Source organism: Peromyscus leucopus, chromosome 15 (assembly GCF_004664715.2).
Source record: "Peromyscus leucopus breed LL Stock chromosome 15, UCI_PerLeu_2.1, whole genome shotgun sequence".
NCBI classification, from domain to species: Eukaryota; Metazoa; Chordata; class Mammalia; order Rodentia; family Cricetidae; genus Peromyscus; species Peromyscus leucopus.
Genome location: NC_051076.1, coordinates 28,323,028 through 28,341,812, shown reverse-complemented (window position 1 = coordinate 28,341,812; position 18,785 = coordinate 28,323,028). Strand labels below are relative to the sequence as shown.

Below are 18,785 nucleotides of genomic sequence, written 5' to 3'. Positions count from 1 at the left end.
TTGTCTCTTGGGTGTTCTGAAGATCTTCGGTTTGCTTCTGATGTTCTACAGCCTCGCTGGGAGGTATCTACGCATGAGAATCTTTTTATCTGGTTCATTCTTTCTCTCCCCAGAACTTATTTATCCTAAGCCTGATAAGCCCGAGTATTGTTGTCTTCCATAAATTCCGGGACATGCCTAGCTTATTGTATCTTCAAATGCTACCTTTCCCCATTTCTCCTTAGTCCTTTTGAGTTCCGATTGACCGATACTGGAGCTTCTCTTTTGTTATGCTATCCTTTTCTCTGTTGCATCTCTCCTTGAACATAGCTCAGCTTCTGTTTGTTTGGGGTTTTTGTTTTATTTTGTTTTTAATTGAAAGCTCAGCTATACATACAATGGAAAGGACATAAGGGGAAGGGGGAAGACTAGTGGGAGCTGGGAGAGAGGGAAGTATATGGTTGAAGTAGATGGTATACTTCAAAATTTAAACTTCTCTTTATTTCAGACTTACAAAGAGTTGCATAAGTAGTACTGTAGCCCACGTGCACTTTCTCCAGCTCCCTCAAATGCCAATGCTTTAGCAGGGGTAGTACAACAAGCAAACACAAGACACCAACTTGGAGGGACAGATCTTCCTCTAGGTCTGCCCTGCAGATTCAACTTTCCGCTCCAGCTCCATGTACCGCATTACTTGCCCATATCTCCTCATTTTCCATTCTCAGTACGGTCCTCTGCCTGGACTTGATTTTCACGACCTTGATATTTTTGAAGATTCAGATCATTTTGTACTGTGCCCATCATTTGGGCTTTATCTGATTTTTCTTAATGACTAAATTCAGAAAAATGCATTTTGGGACAAGTATTTCACAGCTGTAGTAATTGTGTTCTTTGTGCATTCCATCAGATGCCAGATGTTGTATTACTGGTAATGTTACTCTGATCACTTAGTTATGATGTATATATAACCTCATGTCTTTTAACACCTCTCACAATTTCTATCTCTTGCTTGGCCCGTTACACTCTGCATATTTTTCTTTGTACTTGTGGTGTATACATGTGTGTGGTGTATACATGTGTGTGGCAGTATGTGCATCTGTGTGTACAGTCACCCTTGCATGGGTCTAGGAAGATCAGAGGTTAAACCCAAGTGTCTCCCTCTACTGAATCGCCACTTTATTTTTGAGACAGGATCTGTTAGTGAATTTAGACTGGCTGGCCAGCAAGTCCCTGGGGTCCACTGAGCTCTGCCTGTCTCTGCCCACTTCCTTTCCTGGCTGTTACATGGTGTTGAGGATGCAAACTCAAATCCCAAAGCAGTTGCTGTGAAATCCACCCACTGAGCCATCTTTCTAGCCAATTTAGTTGGTTTACATTAGCTGGTGTTTTGCTTATTTTACCTTACTAATCAGTGTGCATCTAGTTTTTTCCCAAAATGTTCTGATCAACTCTCTCTTTCATCACTATACTATATTTGAAACACTCTTTTATTTAATACATTTTATCTTTTGTAGATGACAATTCAAATATCCAGAGTATCAAAGGCTGATTTTATAGATTATTTTTTGAGATAGGGTTTCATGTAGTCCAGGCTGCCCTCTTAAGTTGCGATGTAACCAAGAATGACCTTCAACTTCTAATCCTCTGACTCTACCTCCCAAATGCTAGGGTTATAGGAGGTGACACCAGGCCTGGTTTATGGCAGGCCCTTTGGGCGTGCTAGGTAAACCCCCACCAACTGAGCTACAGTCCTAGCCCAACCTTTTTTATTTTGAAACATGGTCTTGCTAAGGTGTCAGGGCTGCCCTTGAACTTACTCTGCAGCCTAACAGGTCTGGCACTTGTGATCTTCCTGCCTCGCCCTCCTGAGTAGCTAAGGTTACAGTCTTACACCATTAGGTCTGGTTCATACAGGCCAGCCATTTCCTGCTGCCCAGAGTCTGTGTTTTTATAGACCACCCAGAGTGGGCCAACTCCTTGAATCTCATGCCAAAAACAGCTAGATCCCTTCTTCACCATCCATAAAACATCAATAAGGGTAGAAAAATTAATTCAGTTAAATTTGTTTATTTTCTTTTTCTATGTGATGACTGTACAGTAACCCAAAACTCCTCAACAGATCCATTTTGTTACACATTATCTTTCACAAATTCTTTTACTTCAGATATAAGGTATTTTATATTTTATTACTAAATGTTTTCGGGGAGTATTTCTTTTCTTTTTTCTTTTCTTCTGGTTTTTTGAGACAGGGTTTCTCTATGTAGTCCTAGCTGTTCTAGAATTCACTCTGTAGTCCAGGTTGGCCTCAAACTCAGAGAGATCCTACTACTTCTGCCTACCGGATGCTGAGATTAAGGTGTACACCACCACCACCACCAGGCCAGGGTGTATTTCTTAAGGTATGTGTGGCAGATTGTGATATTTTTTCACATGGGCCCATAACAATAAGGCACAAAAGGACTTATCTATACTGTACATCTGAAATTTTAAAATTAATTTTATTATGGTATATGATCTCATTAAAAAGAGTTTAAGTTTCTAAATTTAAAATCTTTAGAAATCTCCGGTACCCTATCCATTTGTTTGGCCAAATTTAATTCAGTGATATTCAAGAAAATTCAGATTGAGCTCATAATCTGCACTGATTAAAATATAATATTAATTACTTAAAGTTTCTTGCTATTATTGTTTTAAAGGGAAATTCTTATGGCTTTTTAAAGATTTATTTTATATGTACAAATGTTTTATTCCCATGTATGTCTGTGCATCATGTGTGTGCCTCATGCCTAAGGAAGAGACTCTGAAACTGGAGTTATGGACAGTTGTAAGCCACCATGTGAGTGCTGGGAGTCAAACCCAGGTCCTCTATAAGAATAAGCGTTCTTGGCCGGGCGGTGGTGGCGCACGCCTTTAATCCCAGCACTCGGGAGGCAGAGGCAGGCGGATCTCTGTGAGTTCGAGGCCAGCCTGGGCTACCAAGTGAGTTCCAGGAAAGGCGCAAAGCTACACAGAGAAACCCTGTCTCGAAAAATAAAAAAAAAAAAAAAAAAAAAAAGAATAAGCGTTCTTAATTACTGAGTCATCTTTCCAGCTCTGTTGATTTTTTGTTTGTTTTATAGGGTATGAGAGTGAGTGAGTTGTGTGTGTGAGTGTGTTAATGGGTTGTTTTAGAACTATCTTTTCAGTGGAACTGAAAAGGGACATCTGGGAACTTTCTTCACCTCTAGCCAACTCCATCCAGCAGGTAAAGAGACTGCAAACAATGAGGCCAATCAAAAGATGCTCTTGAATAATGCAAACCTTAATTCTCAACATCTGGTTATGCAACAGGTTTCAGTCTTGGAATCCCTGTTGTTCTCTGGGCTTTGATGTTTCCTGCTCATGCCAATCTTGTTGAGAAGAAATAGTTCTCTGCTTTTATGAGTTTTGCAGCCAGTTTTGTCTTTTCCCTTCCTGGTATGTGGAAATATACCAAGTTGTTGAGAAGCTTCTGTTTCCTCAAATCTTCCAGCTCTTCTTTCTTTTACTTTTTTTCAATTTAAGCTTTTAAACATATTTTAAAATTTGAAGTACTTAATATTCCCACAGCCTGGCATTCTGTTCCTTAAGCCTCACAGAAAAAGATCTTAGCTGGTTGCTCTTCAGGATTTTCAAACATCTTAACTCTCTCCCATCTTTAAATTCCTTTTTTTGTGCTGTTCATTAATTCTTTTCTGAACACAAATTTTCTTGATTAAAAAGGACCACTGTCTGTCTCTTCATCTCAAAATGGATCCATCTAATGTGGAAATGAGATTCATTTGATGGCTGTGAAGAAGATCATTAACTCATTTAAAACTTTTTGTTCCAAATGTCTGTCACTCAAAAGGACTTTCACAAAACACTTCCTCCAACCCCAGCCTTCCTTCGTACAGCATAATCTAATCTTCACTTGTTCGTTGAATGCTATGCACAAAGCCTCCCAGGATTGATTCTTTGCTTCTGTTTATTCAAGAATATGAATGTGATTTTATAAGAAGAAATATATTTAGTGTCTCCCTGAGTTCGCAGCACAGAAGTCATAAAACTCTTGGGATTTCTTGAGTGATGGGGAAATACCTTTATAAAAACAATTCAAAAACAACAACAACAACAACAAAAACTTCCATCCATACCTGAGCCTATGGAAATGAGGTAAATCATGAAAGAAGCTAAGTGCCAAGAAACCATTGATTGGAATTTTCAGTCTTATTCCCTATCTCCAAGGATAGAAAAGAGGCTGAAATTGAGTTAAATCACCAAAGGCCAATACTTTAATCATCACACCAATATAATGATGCTTCCACAAACTCTAACCAGTAGGTCTGGAGAATTTCCAGGCTGGCAAGCCCAAGAAGATGCTGGGAGGAGAATCAACCTGCAGATGGCATGCCAGTTTCTCATGCCGCCACTGTACCTTAGCTTATGCATCTTTTCTATTTGGTGTACCTTATGAAATTCATGAGAATTGTTTTAAAATAAACCAATAACAGTAAAAAAAAAAGTTTTACTGAGTTTTGTGAGTCACTCTAACAATTATTAGAGAATGCACAATTTATAGCTCGTGTGCATAAGTTATAAGTCCCAACCCAAGGCTGTGGCTGATGACTGAAGTAGGGAAGGGTTGCCTACCACCACGTGAGGCCTGTGTAAATACTTAGTAGTCTAAGGACTGAGCTCAGCGACAGGCATGCCAACTGATAGCCAGGGAACGAAGAGCATGACATGCATGGAGAACACATACGTGTTGTTGCTGAGAGAAGTGAGTGTAAAGAAAACCAGATGTTTATTTTCTTTCTAAATGCTTTTATCATACATGGTGTCTTCATAATTCTTCCTCGTGCTACAGTTGTTTACATATCTGCTTCTCTTACTAGACTGTACTTTCATCAGACTTGTATCCCTCATCCCCTGCTCAGTACCTGAGAAGAGTAAGTGCCCTATAAATATTTGCTTATGTTCTGCCTAACAGATGAACATGTACTGCACACAGACTCACAAGATGTGAGGGGCTGAAAGCATACACAGTCTCCCAGAAACGGTGAATGAACACATACAAATGTGTCTGTGCTCTGGGATGAACACTGCATTATTTTACAAAAGAAAGGTAGTGAATTAGACAGGAGTTGAGACCTTAATGTAAGGAAATGTAGTAATAGCACCAAGGAAGACTTTAGCAAGTGGAAGAAAATGCCTACGATAAATTGTTTAACTGGTGGAAAGTGGCTGAACAAACAATGCCAAGAATGTCAGTGGGGACAGCATCTTAGAATCACACCTAAACTAACAGAGCAAGCCAAAAGACAGGAGGAAGTTCCTCAGTTAAGACTAGTGTACATACGGGCACAAAAATAGCAATAAGTAATGTATGGAAGATATGTCAAGCAGGCTGTGAATCAATTCTAGATGTATGCCTTAATATACATCTAGATACTTAATGCAAGTAGTTTCTAGCAATTCATACAAGAAGGAAGATTTTTTTAATCAAGGCTGCAAGTAATTTTTAACAAGTAATTTTACAACTAACAACTTATTTCTAGTTGAGAGGAGGGCACTCGTTTATTAGTACTATAGTATCTATCTATTGAGAGACAACTACATGCCAACCATCATTCAAGGCACTAGAAAACAAGAGATAAAATTCTTTTAGGGAGCCAGATGTGGTGGCCCACACTTTTACTCCCAGCATTCGGAAGGCAGAGGCAGGTGGATCTCTGAGTTCCCAGCCTGGTCTACAGACTGAGTTCCAGGACAGCCAGAGCTACACAGAGAAACCCTGTACGGAAAAACAACAACACAAACCAAAACACACTTCTTGCATGGAAAGAAGGAAGTAAAGCTTAGGGCAGTCAGTGTTCGAAAGGTAAAGGGAGCTGATCAGAAAACTAAAAGAGAGAGTGTGTGGGGAGGTCGACAGCAGAGCAAGCCCAGCCCAGGGAGAGAGGTGTCCGGAAGCCCTCAGGGCAGCACCGGAGCCGCCACCTAACCTAACGAAGTCTCGCTGCCGCCGCAGGGACAGCACACATGAAGACTGACACAGCGGCCCACTAGTCTAGCTCAGGCTGGGCAGGGAAGCCAGTGTGACTGGAGTCAATAACATTTTTACCCAGAAGATGGGCAAATACTAAAAACAAACAAACAAAAACATTCCTAATGTCCAGAATTAGAAAACATGCAACGGAATGAACACTTCTCCCACCTGTCAGTAGGAGAGTAAATGGTGCATTCTTTATGATGTGGGATGAATTTATACACACACAGACATGCAGACATAAATAACTGGATATGATGTAAATGCCCATTCACAGGAGAAGGGTTAAATATAGCACATGCTTTTAAAGGGAATCTAAGAAGTCCGAGGTACCCCCAAACTCTGCAATCTCTGCAGCCTCAGAGAGCTTCTCTCACACAAGAATCTGATTTTTGTTCATCAGTTTTAGGCCTAGCAATACATCACAACAAACTTCATAAAGAAAGAGATGTGAGATCCTGGTAGTTTCTAGTCAGTCAGAAACCAAATATTTGTATGAAAAAATATGAAACAATGCTACTTACTCTCTTTTGTGCCATTAAACTTTTGAAGATTTAGACATTTAATTATGTTAACATGCAATGATTTATGATTAAGTGAACAAATATTTAAAATGTTTTACTTAGTCTATAACACAATAAATATCAATAAATGTAAGTTCTTTGCAATTCTCAGTAATTTTTAACTTTAATAGTATAAACTGGTTTCTAAGTCATAAAATTTCTGAAATATGTCAAATAATAATGTATCTATATTTTAAAAATCATACTAAAAAGAATAATGTGCTAACATAATTAAAAATAAGAAAGCACTTTGACTAATTGTTCCTTTTATGTAGACATAATTTATTAAATTATATATATATATGTATAAACACAAAGACAAAATCAAGCATATATGCAAACTGAACTTTTCACTTTTTAAAACATGTCATATAGATGCTGTTTCCTCTGCTTGACATGCTTTTCCCATACTGCCCACATGGTAAACCAGTATCAGAATTCAAGGTTCATATTAAGGGTTTTGCCTTATCACTCAGTCATTCAACAGAAAAATGTTCTGTCCACCTGATATGCCATGAACTATCATGTTAAGGAACTCATTTCCAGCCACAATCTATCAGCATTCTGCTGTTCACACTGTCAATACCAAACTTATCATGTCAAACTATCCACTAACACATTTTTTCTTCCCAGCTTCATTCTGTGATCTGTGAAGGCATTTGTCTCCTATCCAATTATTCTTTACACATCTGGAATGCTACTTTTGCTCAAAACAAATGAGTTTTCCTCTTGCTTATGAGTAGAGCTAAATATTAACAAATAACTAGCATTTAAATTTTAGTATTCATATCCAGAACATGTGTGTACTCACCTCATGGGCCCATAGTTCAGCATTATAAATGCCAGGACAATCATCACACAGACAGCTCTTCTCTTTGGACTTGGGACTTTAAGCCTCTGGTTCTAAAGGAAATGAAATAGGATGAAACTACATGTCAACATTACAAAGGGCAATAACTAAGAGTCCTCCTTTTTACAAGGTGTATGAAAACCTTTTCTCATAAGAAAACAGTAAAGTAAAAATAAAACACCTCAAAGGTAAAGAAATAGTTCTTTGCAGAAGACCAAAGCCTTCCACATTCTCTTTTCCAACGGAGGAAAGAAGTTTAAAGGACAAATACAGCACAACTTTTAGCTTTATATTTCTGTGGTCCTCGAGAACTCTGAGACACTTCGATGATTTGTGTCCCTTCCTTTAAGGTGCTGTCTTCAGCAACAGACCAGGGCGTTCTCACACACTCGGGGGCAACACAGGAAGGACAGAGTAAAAAGCAGACTCCACAGGCATCCAGTGGTTCAAGGCGACAGAGCTGTGGGTGTCACGAGCAAAGCAGAAATAAACGTCTCTGAGTCCATCATGGCAACAGAAAGTGAAGGAGCATGACATGAGTCAAGTAGACAGACAAAGATTTAAAGCATGTTTTTATTTTGGCCTAGAAAGACATGCCCACTGCTTGCAATAGTGCCACAAACATCATAGGAGTAATCACCCACTTTCCGATTGAATTTTAATACTGCTGAATAAGAGAAACCCATACCTGGCACCATTACTGGGAGAAGAACCTGTGGCTATGTAGGTCATAGACCCTAAGAGAGAACCTCTGCCTATTAGTCTGCTAAATGGACATAGTATTAATGCATCCCTCAACCCTCATCAGAGATGCTTCTAATTGTAGCAGATGGTGATTAACACAGAAACCCACAACCAGCCACAGTGGAGAGAATATGAGACTTCAGAATGTTGAACCCTAAATGGAACATACATATCACACCTCCTCTCCCCGGAACTCAGGAGTCATTGGGGAATATGGAGCAGAATGAATATAAGGGCAGAATGTGGTAGATGACTACAAGGAAGCAGGAGGGCACTGCACATACGAACTCATGGTGATGTGACAGCGTGCACAAGGCTGGTGCAAACCCAGGCAAACCAAACCCAGACACATGGAGGGAAGCTGGGCATGAAGGAGCTCTGAGCTGAGGAGCTAACAGTAACTGTTAGCTGCTGTGAGAGGTGGAGTCCAGTTTTTGTACTTCTGCCATGCTCCAGTGGAAGGCCACATATCCAAGTATATCTAGACAGCACAAAGGGGTCCCTATTGGTTTAAAAAAAAGAGGATACAAAGCGGGATGGGTAGGGAAAGTGGGTAGATCCGGGAAGAGTTAGAGGTAGGGAGGGTTGGATATTATCAGAGCACATTGTGTGAAAGTCTCAAAGAATTAATAAAGATATAAAACAAAACAATTTTTTAAAAGGAAAAGACCAGTTCAGTGTGGATATGCATATCCATATGCCCTATACAAATTCAAGTTCAACCCAGTGAACATGTAAGTCCCAGATCATGCAGGGATATATAGTAAAACCTTGCTTCAAAAATAACCAAATAAAATTTAAATTTAAAAAATGTGAAAGAATGATAATAAAAAGAAAGAGCTGGCAGCACTGTTCAGGAGCCTCAGTGTGATTCACTGGGTCCAAAAAGATAAAAAGCTGGCATTGTGGCTCACACCTTTAATCCCAGCACTCAGGAGGCAGAGGCCAGCCTGGTCTACATAGTGAGTTCCAGGGCAGCCAAGGCTATTTAGTGAGGCCTTGTCTAAAAAACTAAGAAGAAAAAAAAAAAAGAAAAATGACTAAAGTAATTGGCTAGAAGAAACTCAAGAAACACAGATGGTGTTTGGATGGAGATGGAGAGAGACAACTGAAAAGGCCACCTTTCAGGCTGGGGTGTGGCTTTGTGCTAGAAGGCTGCTTGGCATGCTGGAGGCTCTGGACTCAATTCTCAGCCCCCCAGAGAAAAAGTATCTTCAGAAGGTCATTGTTGCAATTTTTTCCTACCATACATGTTTTTGTGCTTTTGCGCCCCCATTTTCTTAGCACTACTATTTTATATGATTTAAAAAGTTACTGTCAATTTACTTATCAAAAAGAAAGTCAGTTTACACCCACCTCAGCCAGCTGTGTCTCTAGCACTCACCTCTGACACCACCTCATCAAGCTGTCGCTTCAGGGAACCGTTCTCCTTCTTGAGCTGCTCGTTCTCGGAGAGGGCAGCCTTCAACCTGGCCTCCAGCCCCAGCATGTACTCCTTCTTCTTCTTGCGGGACTGACAGGCAGACTCGCGGTTCTTTATCATCCGCTGCTGTCTCCTCAGCACAGCAATCTAGGAAGTAACACCAAATCATCATACTGGTTTGTGGCCACATCAAAATATCAAAACCTTACTGATTTTTCAAGTTATTTCTCAACAACTTTGGTCAGTTAGTGATTATTTTAAAGCAAGTTTTAAATGTCCTGCTCAAATTAAGTAAGCTCCAATCAAATGAGTAAAAAGGCTTTCTCAAACCTAACTGCTGGCGCTTTCTGAAGCACATCGCTTAGCATCTAACTTGCCCTTTAGAAACTCCCCCAGAAAGTGCCTCGAAGGAGCTATGTGAAGAAGTTCACACTGAAAATCCCAGGACTCCAGCACGTTATGGCGGGAGGACTGCTGCAAGTCTGAGGCCAGCCTGACCCTATTTTTAAAAAGAAAAAGGAAGACGGTCTGGACGATTGAGAAAGCTCAGGGAGCACTCGCTGCACAAGCCTGGGGACTGGAGTCCTGAGTCCGCTCCACAGTACTTAGAAGGGTGGGGGGAAAGAACCAATTCTATAGGGCCGTCCACATGCATGCCATAGGACAGACACATACATCCCAGAGTGCACTGGCCCATTTACTCATGTATGCATGCGCGCGCGCGCGCGCACACACACACGCACACATATACAATAATAATAACATAAAAATTCTAATTATTTGAAGTGTCTTGAAGTACATATATATGCAATTTTCTCTCAGTTTTATTCATGAAAGAATTGGACCTAGAATTCCAGATATCAAAGCCTGCAAATAAATGCTCATCTCTTTTTTTTTTTTTTTTTTTTTTTTTTTTTGGTTTTTCGAGACAGGGTTTCTCTGTGTAGCTTTGCGCCTTTCCTGGGACTCACTTGGTAGCCCAGGCTGGCCTCGAACTCACAAAGATCCGCCTGGCTCTGCCTCCCGAGTGCTGGGATTAAAGGCGTGCGCCACCACCGCCCGGCGAATGCTCATCTCTTATACAAAATGGCTTATTATATGCATACAGCTTACTTACACCTGCCTTCATATGCTAAACCAGCAGTTCTCAACCTGTGGGTCACAGCCCCTTTGGCAAACTTTTATCTCCATAAATATTGACACTATGATTCAAACAGTAGCAAAATTACAGTTATGAAGTACCAACAAAAGTAATTTTATGGGTGGGGGGTCATCACAATATGAGGAACTGTATATACTAAAGGGTTGCAGCATTAGGAAGGTTGAGAACCACTGCAAAAGCATTTCTAGATTACTTAATCTAATACAATATAAGCAGTGGTTATGCTGTAACAAAGTTCTAGACATTTATAGTATGGGTGTGTAGCTAGAGTTTTCCTGCCTTGCCCACAGTCAGGACAAATCTTTGTCACCTGCCAGTCCCACAGCCGCTCAGACACAACCAAGTAAACACAGAGACTTATATTGCTTACAAACTGTATGGCCATGGCAGGCTTCTTGCTAACTGTTCTTATATCTTAAATTAATCCATTTCCATAAATCTATACCTTGCCACGTGGCTCGTGGCTTACCGGCATCTTCACATGTGGCTTGTCATGGTGGCGGCTGGCAGTGTCTTTCTGCCTTCCTGTTCTTTCTTTTCTCCTCTCTGTTAGTCCCGCCTATACTTCCTGCCTAGACATTGGCCAATTGTGTCTTATTTATTGACCAATCAGAGTAACACATTGGCCATACAGAATATCCCACAGCATGGGTGCAACTTTGTTTTTCTATTTTCTACTTCAGAATGTTCAATCCAGAAATGCAAAACCCATGGATATGAAGGGCCAAATATACACACTGCTTTAATCACCACTGCTGGTCTTAAATTAATTGACTAAGTTCCCAAACCTGAGATCCAATTATTCAAAAGACTACTTCTCCTTGTAGAGTTGTTATCAGTACCTCTTATCAGTACTACATATCTCCCAAAACATCAAGAAGCTAGGCTTGGTGGGACACACCCATACTCTGGACTATTTACAGGAGGATTGCTAGTTCAAAGCCAGTATGGGCCATATCAGAGACTGTCTCAAACCAAGCACACAAATAAGAACAAAAACAGCAAACCTACAAAGATACAGGAAGAAGTGAGCATTATTATTTTATTCTCTATAATTTATTGCATCTCTCAATCCTTCACTCACTGAAAGTGTATTGAGTATATGCTGATGACCAAGTTTATTTCAATGCAAATATTCTGTTATTCTCTTTATTTCTTTTGTCACTCTCCTAAATAGGCATTTATGAATGCATCCACAGACTACTGAAATGGACTCCTAGCCATATGGATTATCTTCTATCTTATCCTGCCCACCAACTGTAAATGCTCTCCTCAAAGTATTTTTGTCTTACTGGCACTTTATTGCAAGAATAAGCTAGTAAGTCAATACATCCTAACTACCAATTTCACTTTCACCTTCTTTGATGTGAGCACTCACTACCTAACCATGCCTTCTCCTTAATTCCAATCTTCTCTACTCCAAAGTCTCCACAATATTCTCTCATTTTTATCCGCACTGTTTATTCCCACTTAATGCCATCTCCTCCACTAACCTATTTCTAAGGTCCTCACCTCTTCAGTTATTCTCATCTAATTTATTTTCCCTGAATATCTTATATTCTTATAATTTGAAAAATACACCAAAATATTCCATTGGCTTCAACTGTTTCAACAATGCCAACTACCTTTCACTTAGATTTTAGACCTTGAAACCTAAAGTCATCTCTGATAATGTTTTGGTTTAATAATCAAAAATATCTACCATTGTCATTTACTTAACAATTTTCTTGTTACATTTTTTAAAACTAAACAGCCTACTGTTACATCATTAGTCTAATTTCTTTGGGTAGCAAGGTAACAAAGCAATCTCAAACAAACAAACAAACAAACAAAAAAGACCCAAAGAACACTATTAACTTCATTAGGTTATGTATGTAGATGGTTAAGCTACTGGTGTCTGTTTCTCAGTGGACGTTTTAACATTCTACTAGGGGTGCATCCTAACTCCATCAGGAAATGCAGTTACACAGTTTCAGATCAGTTTCTTTAAAGAAAACTGTCTTGGTTAGGGTTTCTACTGCTTCATTAAACACCATGACCAAAATCCATTTGGAGAGGACAGGATTTATTTCATCTTACAGTTTGTGGTCCATCATCCAGGGACGTCAAGAAGAACTCAGGGTGAGGCTCACAGAGACTGAAGTGGCAATCATGGAGACTGCATGGGTCTGCACTAGGTCCTCTGCATATATGTTATGGGTTGTGTAGCTTGGTGCTCCTGTGGGACTCCTAACAGTGTGAGTAGGTGGTGCCTCGGACTCTTTTGCCAGCTTTTGGGACCCTTTTCCTCCTACTGAGTTGCTTTGCCCAGCCTTGATGTGAGGGTTTGTGCCTGCTCTTACTGTATCTTCTTGTGCCATGTTTGGTTGATGTTCCTAGGAAGCCTGCTCTTTTCTTAGGGAAAAAGAGGAGGAAGTGGATCTAGGGGGGGGGGGCGGTTACTGGGACGGGTAAAGGGAAAGGAAGTTGTGGTTGGGATGTATTATACAAGAGAATAATAAAAATCTTCTAAAAAGGAGATGGAGAGATGGCTCAGGGGTTAAAAGCATTGGCTGCTCTTCCAGAGGACCAGGGTTAAATTTCCAGCACCCACATAGCAGCTCACAACTGTCTATAACTCCTATTCCAGGGGATCTGACACCCTCATACAGACATACATGCAGACAAATACCAATGCACATAAAATACAAATAAATAATTAGAAAATCTAAAAAAATTTGTAAGCATACATTTATCTTTAAAATTATTGTATAAAGGTATACACAAGAATTGGACAAATAAAAGATGGGAATTGGGAAGAGGTCAAAAAAAAAAAAGAACTCGAGCTGGGAACCTCAAGGCAGGAACTGATAAAAGACTTGCTTTTTTATAGCACCCAGGACCACAAGCCCAGGGTTGACACCACCCACATGGGCTGGGTCCTTCCACATCAATCACTAACTAAGAAAATACTCCCCGGCCTTGTCCATAGGCCAATCTGGTGGAGGTATTTTCTCAGGTGAGGTTCCCTCTTCCAAAATGAATCTGGCCTGTGTCAAGTGAATATAAAAACCAGCCAGCACACTATAATAGCAAACGTATAGCTACCCAAATACTGTAGGTCCTAGCAATAGTGGTAAACTATAACCAAATGATCTCCCAACATCAAATACTGTCAATCATCTTTCAGTCAAGACACACAAAGAAAGGCATTGCATGAGCTGTCAAAAAAAGAGTGCTTTCTCTTTACTTTTCAACTGAAACTCCACAAGAAGACTGATCTTACACACTCATCATCACAGTAGTTCCCAGTTCTATATATTTCTAGAGTTGTTTTTGTTATTATTCCCAAGCAGCATAGTAACTGCTTATATTACAACAACTATCAAAGTAATACCAAATATACACAGATAAGAAGAGGAAGGGAAAGAGAGGGGCGGGGAGAGGGAGGGAGCAAATCCATGACAAACTGATTACTCATCAATTTCAGACATTCTCAGGACAATACTGCTTTGTTCCACTGAACACTAGCTCTAGTCAGCTCCATTGTTCCTGGGAAAGCCAGTGTCCATAATTAACACTTAATACTGGAGTGCTGAAATACACGCAACACTGAGCAAACACATAAAAGAGAAGCCTCCCAGATGGAAGAATTTATACTAAAAGTTAGATAAAAGGCAACTTTAAAGGCTAATTAATCTATGGAATTTAGGGAGGCTTACAGATGGTACACCATTTAATAAATTTCAAACAAGGATTAGGCATTTCTATAAACAAAAAAAGCACCTGCACATTAGACACAGCATGAAGATTTCAAAGGTTGTCAACCCACATGCCTCAGACAAAAAAAAAAAAAAAAAAAAAAAAAAAATGAAAACCACCTGTGGCCAAGTAGTCTGTTTTTCTCATAGAAAAAGACCCATTGTAACAGTTCTGAAAATATTCAGCCTTACCAATAAAAGCAGAGTAAAAACTGTATAAATAAATGAAAAGCTCTGGAGTCAAAAAGTACAGGGCTGCCACTCTATATCTCAGCAAGATGTCTTTAGCTATCTGAATACATAATATTAAATTATGCTTCTTAGACCAAACAGCATAAAATGATTTTTAAACTAAGCACGCGCACACACACACACACACACACACACACACACACACACACACAGTTTGGTGTTCCTGAGAAGGTTATTTGCTTTCGTTTTGTTTAAATTCTGTTGGGTACACTGACTTTTTGCACATACAATGTATCAGAATCCTCCCCAGACAGGAAGAGTGGCAGCATAATATAATCTCTATTTGTTGAAATTACTACAGTTTTCAAGATTTAAGGTAAGCAGAATCAAGCCAGGCATTATGACATACACCTGTAATCCCAGTACTTGGGAAGCAGAAGCAGGAGAATTGTTGTGAGTTCAGGGCCAGCCTGGTCTACATAGCAGGTTCCAAGCCTGTCAGGGCTATGCAATGAGACTCTGTCTCAAAAACAAAATAAAACAAAAAAAGTTAATGAATAAAATAAGCCTCATTTAAATCTAGTGTTAGAGAATAGACAAACCAAAGCATGAATTGAGGTCAGCTGACTTCAAACCTCTTGGAATTTATTCAGTAGCTCCAGTAGGCTTTCATGGACCACAGACCACATAAAGGGTTTGGGATCATAGTATGGATGATGTGCTGTTTGGCTACTCTAATTATGTGCTGTCTAGAAACAGAAACTTAGGAAACTGCCTATGTCTGGAAGCTAGCTCACCACTGCTAGGCTCCTGCACAAACACGAAATCGAAAGCCTGGCCCACTAGTTCACTGACACACCCCATCCAGGCACATCAGACGGTTTAACAGAGCAAAATGGGCCAGTGGCTAGCCCACTCCTGCTTCTGATCATCGTGCCTTCAGAGATCGCTCCCACCAAGCACCACGCCTTGGAAAAAGAATAAAGAGCTGAAGAAAAACGTCCACAGCTGCAAAGGATTCACCCATTAGTGCCAGTGCACTATGAAGTGTGGTGTTTTCCTTATAAAACAAACATGTATTTGCATATAAGAGAGACTTATGTAAAAGGAAAACTTTCACAAATGGCTAAGTTCCTTTTGAGGCTTGGGTCAGTTTAAAAGGCAAAGCTTCAAAACTGCCCACATCTTCCTTTTAATTTTAAAAGCTTTACCAACTGACAAACATTTTATTAAAAATCCCTTTTACAAAAAAATGATGTTTAGAGCCTTGAGTCCAAGATGCTGCTAAAAAATGAGCTGCAAACACTATAAACCAAAGCAGTATGAAAGTGGGGTCCTTCTATGCTTGCAAATACATTCCAACATCTCAGGCAAGCTCAGTTCAGAGCAAGAACAGAATTCGGTCAGAGGATACCTCTGTGGAGTGGGTTCTCTCCTGACTCGGGTCACCAGGGCTGGGCAAGTACTCTCCCCACTGAGCTCACTCACTGGCCCAGACTGGTTTTTGGAATTAGACTGATGACTCTACGACTCTATAAATAAATGTGAAACTACTAATGTATACTTCAAAACAATAAAAACAAGAGTAGAGCTCATAGGTGGAGGAGCTCTTCACTAACATATAAGGTTCTGGGTTTGATCTCCAATACAGAAGGAAAAAAACTGCATTTGCATTATCTCAATGAAATTGTTTAAAAAAATAACATATGAACTTGTCAATCAAACAAATAAACACATCATCAAGGGACTATAAAGAACTATGTGAGGAAATCCTGGCACTTAAGAGGTAGAGACAGGATTCAGGAGCTGATTGGCAAAGCACTGTCTCCCCAGAGTAAGCTCCAAGATAAGACTGTAGGAATCAGAAAAAAGAGGGCAAAGTATTCAATTATTTAGGATATAAGTCAGCATCCTTTAAAATAATTACTTATTAGCTTTTTCAAGATGGCAAACTGAAAGATATAAAGAACACTAAGCTAGCCAAGCATGGTGGTGCACTCCTTTAATCCCAGCACTAGGGAAACAGAAGCAGGCAGATATATGAGTTCAAGGCCAAACTGGTCTACATAGCAAGTCCCAGGCCAGCCAGAGACACATGGTGAGACCCTATCTCCAAAAGACAAGAACAGACCACTAAAGCTGACACAAAATGAATCCATCATAATGCAGTACATGGGCAGGGGACAGGGGAGACTGTTGCCCTTCCCAAAGCCACTACAAACATAAATTAAATTTAATTTCCAAAATCTTTATTTGAGATAAATTTTTAGAAGTCCCAAAACTCCATCTAAGAGAAACTGCAAATACTTTAACAAAGCATAATTTTTCTTTTATTTACAGTCACTGGTAGTAGCAAAGCCAAAACCTAGTCAGCACAAAGTGACTTTTTCCTTCTAAAATCTGGATGGCTTCTGAGAGCACCAAATCTTTCCTACTGAAATTGTTCTGACAGATTCCTTGACTTTGCAGCCTAAAGAAATACCATTATCTCGGTGTTCTTTCTGTTAAAAGCATTTAGTTACTAAAAACTGTCTACTCATTCTTTATCCTCTTCCATCTAAGACAGCCATAGATCAAAGGAGATTCAACTCACATTTAGTCCTAAAAAAGGACCTTGGGTGTTCAGCGTCTAGTTTTGTTTTGTTTTTCTGAAAAATAACACAGGTAGTGCCTCTTACTTTATACTGCAAACAGGTTATTACAGCATCATATTCTTTTGAAACACAGACTGCTAGGGGTCTCTCATGAGTTTTATTCCTATATGTTTTATTGGACATGCTAAGTATGCAAAGTTATAATCACCTGGGAGTTTATCAAGGCCGTTTCTTGGGGTTAGGGTCACAACAAGCAACTTTGAAGGGAGAGGTAAAGAGCCCCTCTGGAAAAGAAGGGCTGCTTCCTGCTTGCTATAAAAAGGAAGATTCCCCAAGTTCACATTTGTCCACTGGATGAAAAGGAAGGGTGTGTGCAAGAGCATCCACCTGGGATCGTGCCACATCACTTCCATGCTAACAATCCAACACCTGAAATCTCTAACTTTTTAACACCATTTCTAGAAAAAAGAAATGCCCTTCTCAGCATTTCTAGTGCCTGCAGGCATGTGGGAAGGAGTCCTCTCCGACCCTTCTTTTCCATGATGGATCTATGGGCCTGACACAGGGAGTTCCAAAAGATAGTCCTCTTAGGAGGGGAATGTCAAAGTCTCTAGTCAGAAGAGATTGGAAAAGCATTTAATAGATATTCCATAGTAGATGGGTAAGCAGAAAGAAATGGCTGGAGCCTCCTAGCAACAGAGTTAGTGCTTCTCAATCAACTTCCTCTTCAGTTCTTTCTATCTCTGTACTAATTTGTGATCATCTCCTTTCCATTGTTTCAGCCTACGAATTAAAAGTTTCAGCCTTTTCATTAAAAGTCTTAGCTCTTCCTTGGCCCACTAGAGAATATATAGACTATCATTTCACCACATTTTTCATGGTCCTTTATCCCAATAACTCAAATAATATAATTTTAAAATCTTAAACCAGGGTAGTTAAGGTTCATAACTGTTGAGATAGTGATGAGAAGAGACGGAAATAATAAGTGTAACACAGACTTAAACAGAAAGTTTCCAAGCTCATAACTTGACACCTGCCAATGTTCAAATGCCCTTTAAAGAAAGATAAGCATGCTCTCTGTCAACTTTATAATTCCATGATTGCATTTATTAACAGACTACGTAGAGAATGTCTACACTAAAATGAAATGTCTATTTTTTCTATCAGGATCAGAGTTAAAACCAAATCATACTTCTTGAAAATGTAGGTAAGGTTTCCAAGAGTTAAACATAACAGATTTACCAGCAAAAGGCAGGAAGACTGAAATTCTAATTTGAACCAGGCAAACTGTTTCATAACTGGAAATGTGGCACTTAACGCCATCTGCAGAATATGGTATGCTAGAAACGCTACTTATGGCAGTAGCAGGCCTCTGGAGAAAGAAACTTGCCAAACAAAGAATTCAAAACAGGTAGGGAAAAGTAGCCATGTCAGCATTACAAAGTCACAAAAGATTGATACCTTTTTTTTTTTTTCCTGAATTACGAGT

At 39.7% G+C, this 18,785-nt stretch overlaps 1 protein-coding gene across 2 annotated transcripts in view; it reads right to left on the bottom strand.

The window, feature by feature from the left end:
* Atf6 (activating transcription factor 6) overlaps positions 1-18,785 on the bottom strand; it is a 176,242-nt gene that overhangs the window by 112,646 nt on the left and 44,811 nt on the right. For both annotated transcript variants that reach the window (XM_028864333.2, XM_028864332.2), the window contains exons 8-9: positions 9,570-9,755; positions 7,403-7,494 (exon numbers count right to left, since the gene is read on the bottom strand). In XM_028864333.2, the coding sequence (XP_028720166.1) occupies positions 7,403-7,494; positions 9,570-9,755 (278 nt within the window). The remainder of the gene's footprint in view (positions 1-7,402; positions 7,495-9,569; positions 9,756-18,785) is intronic.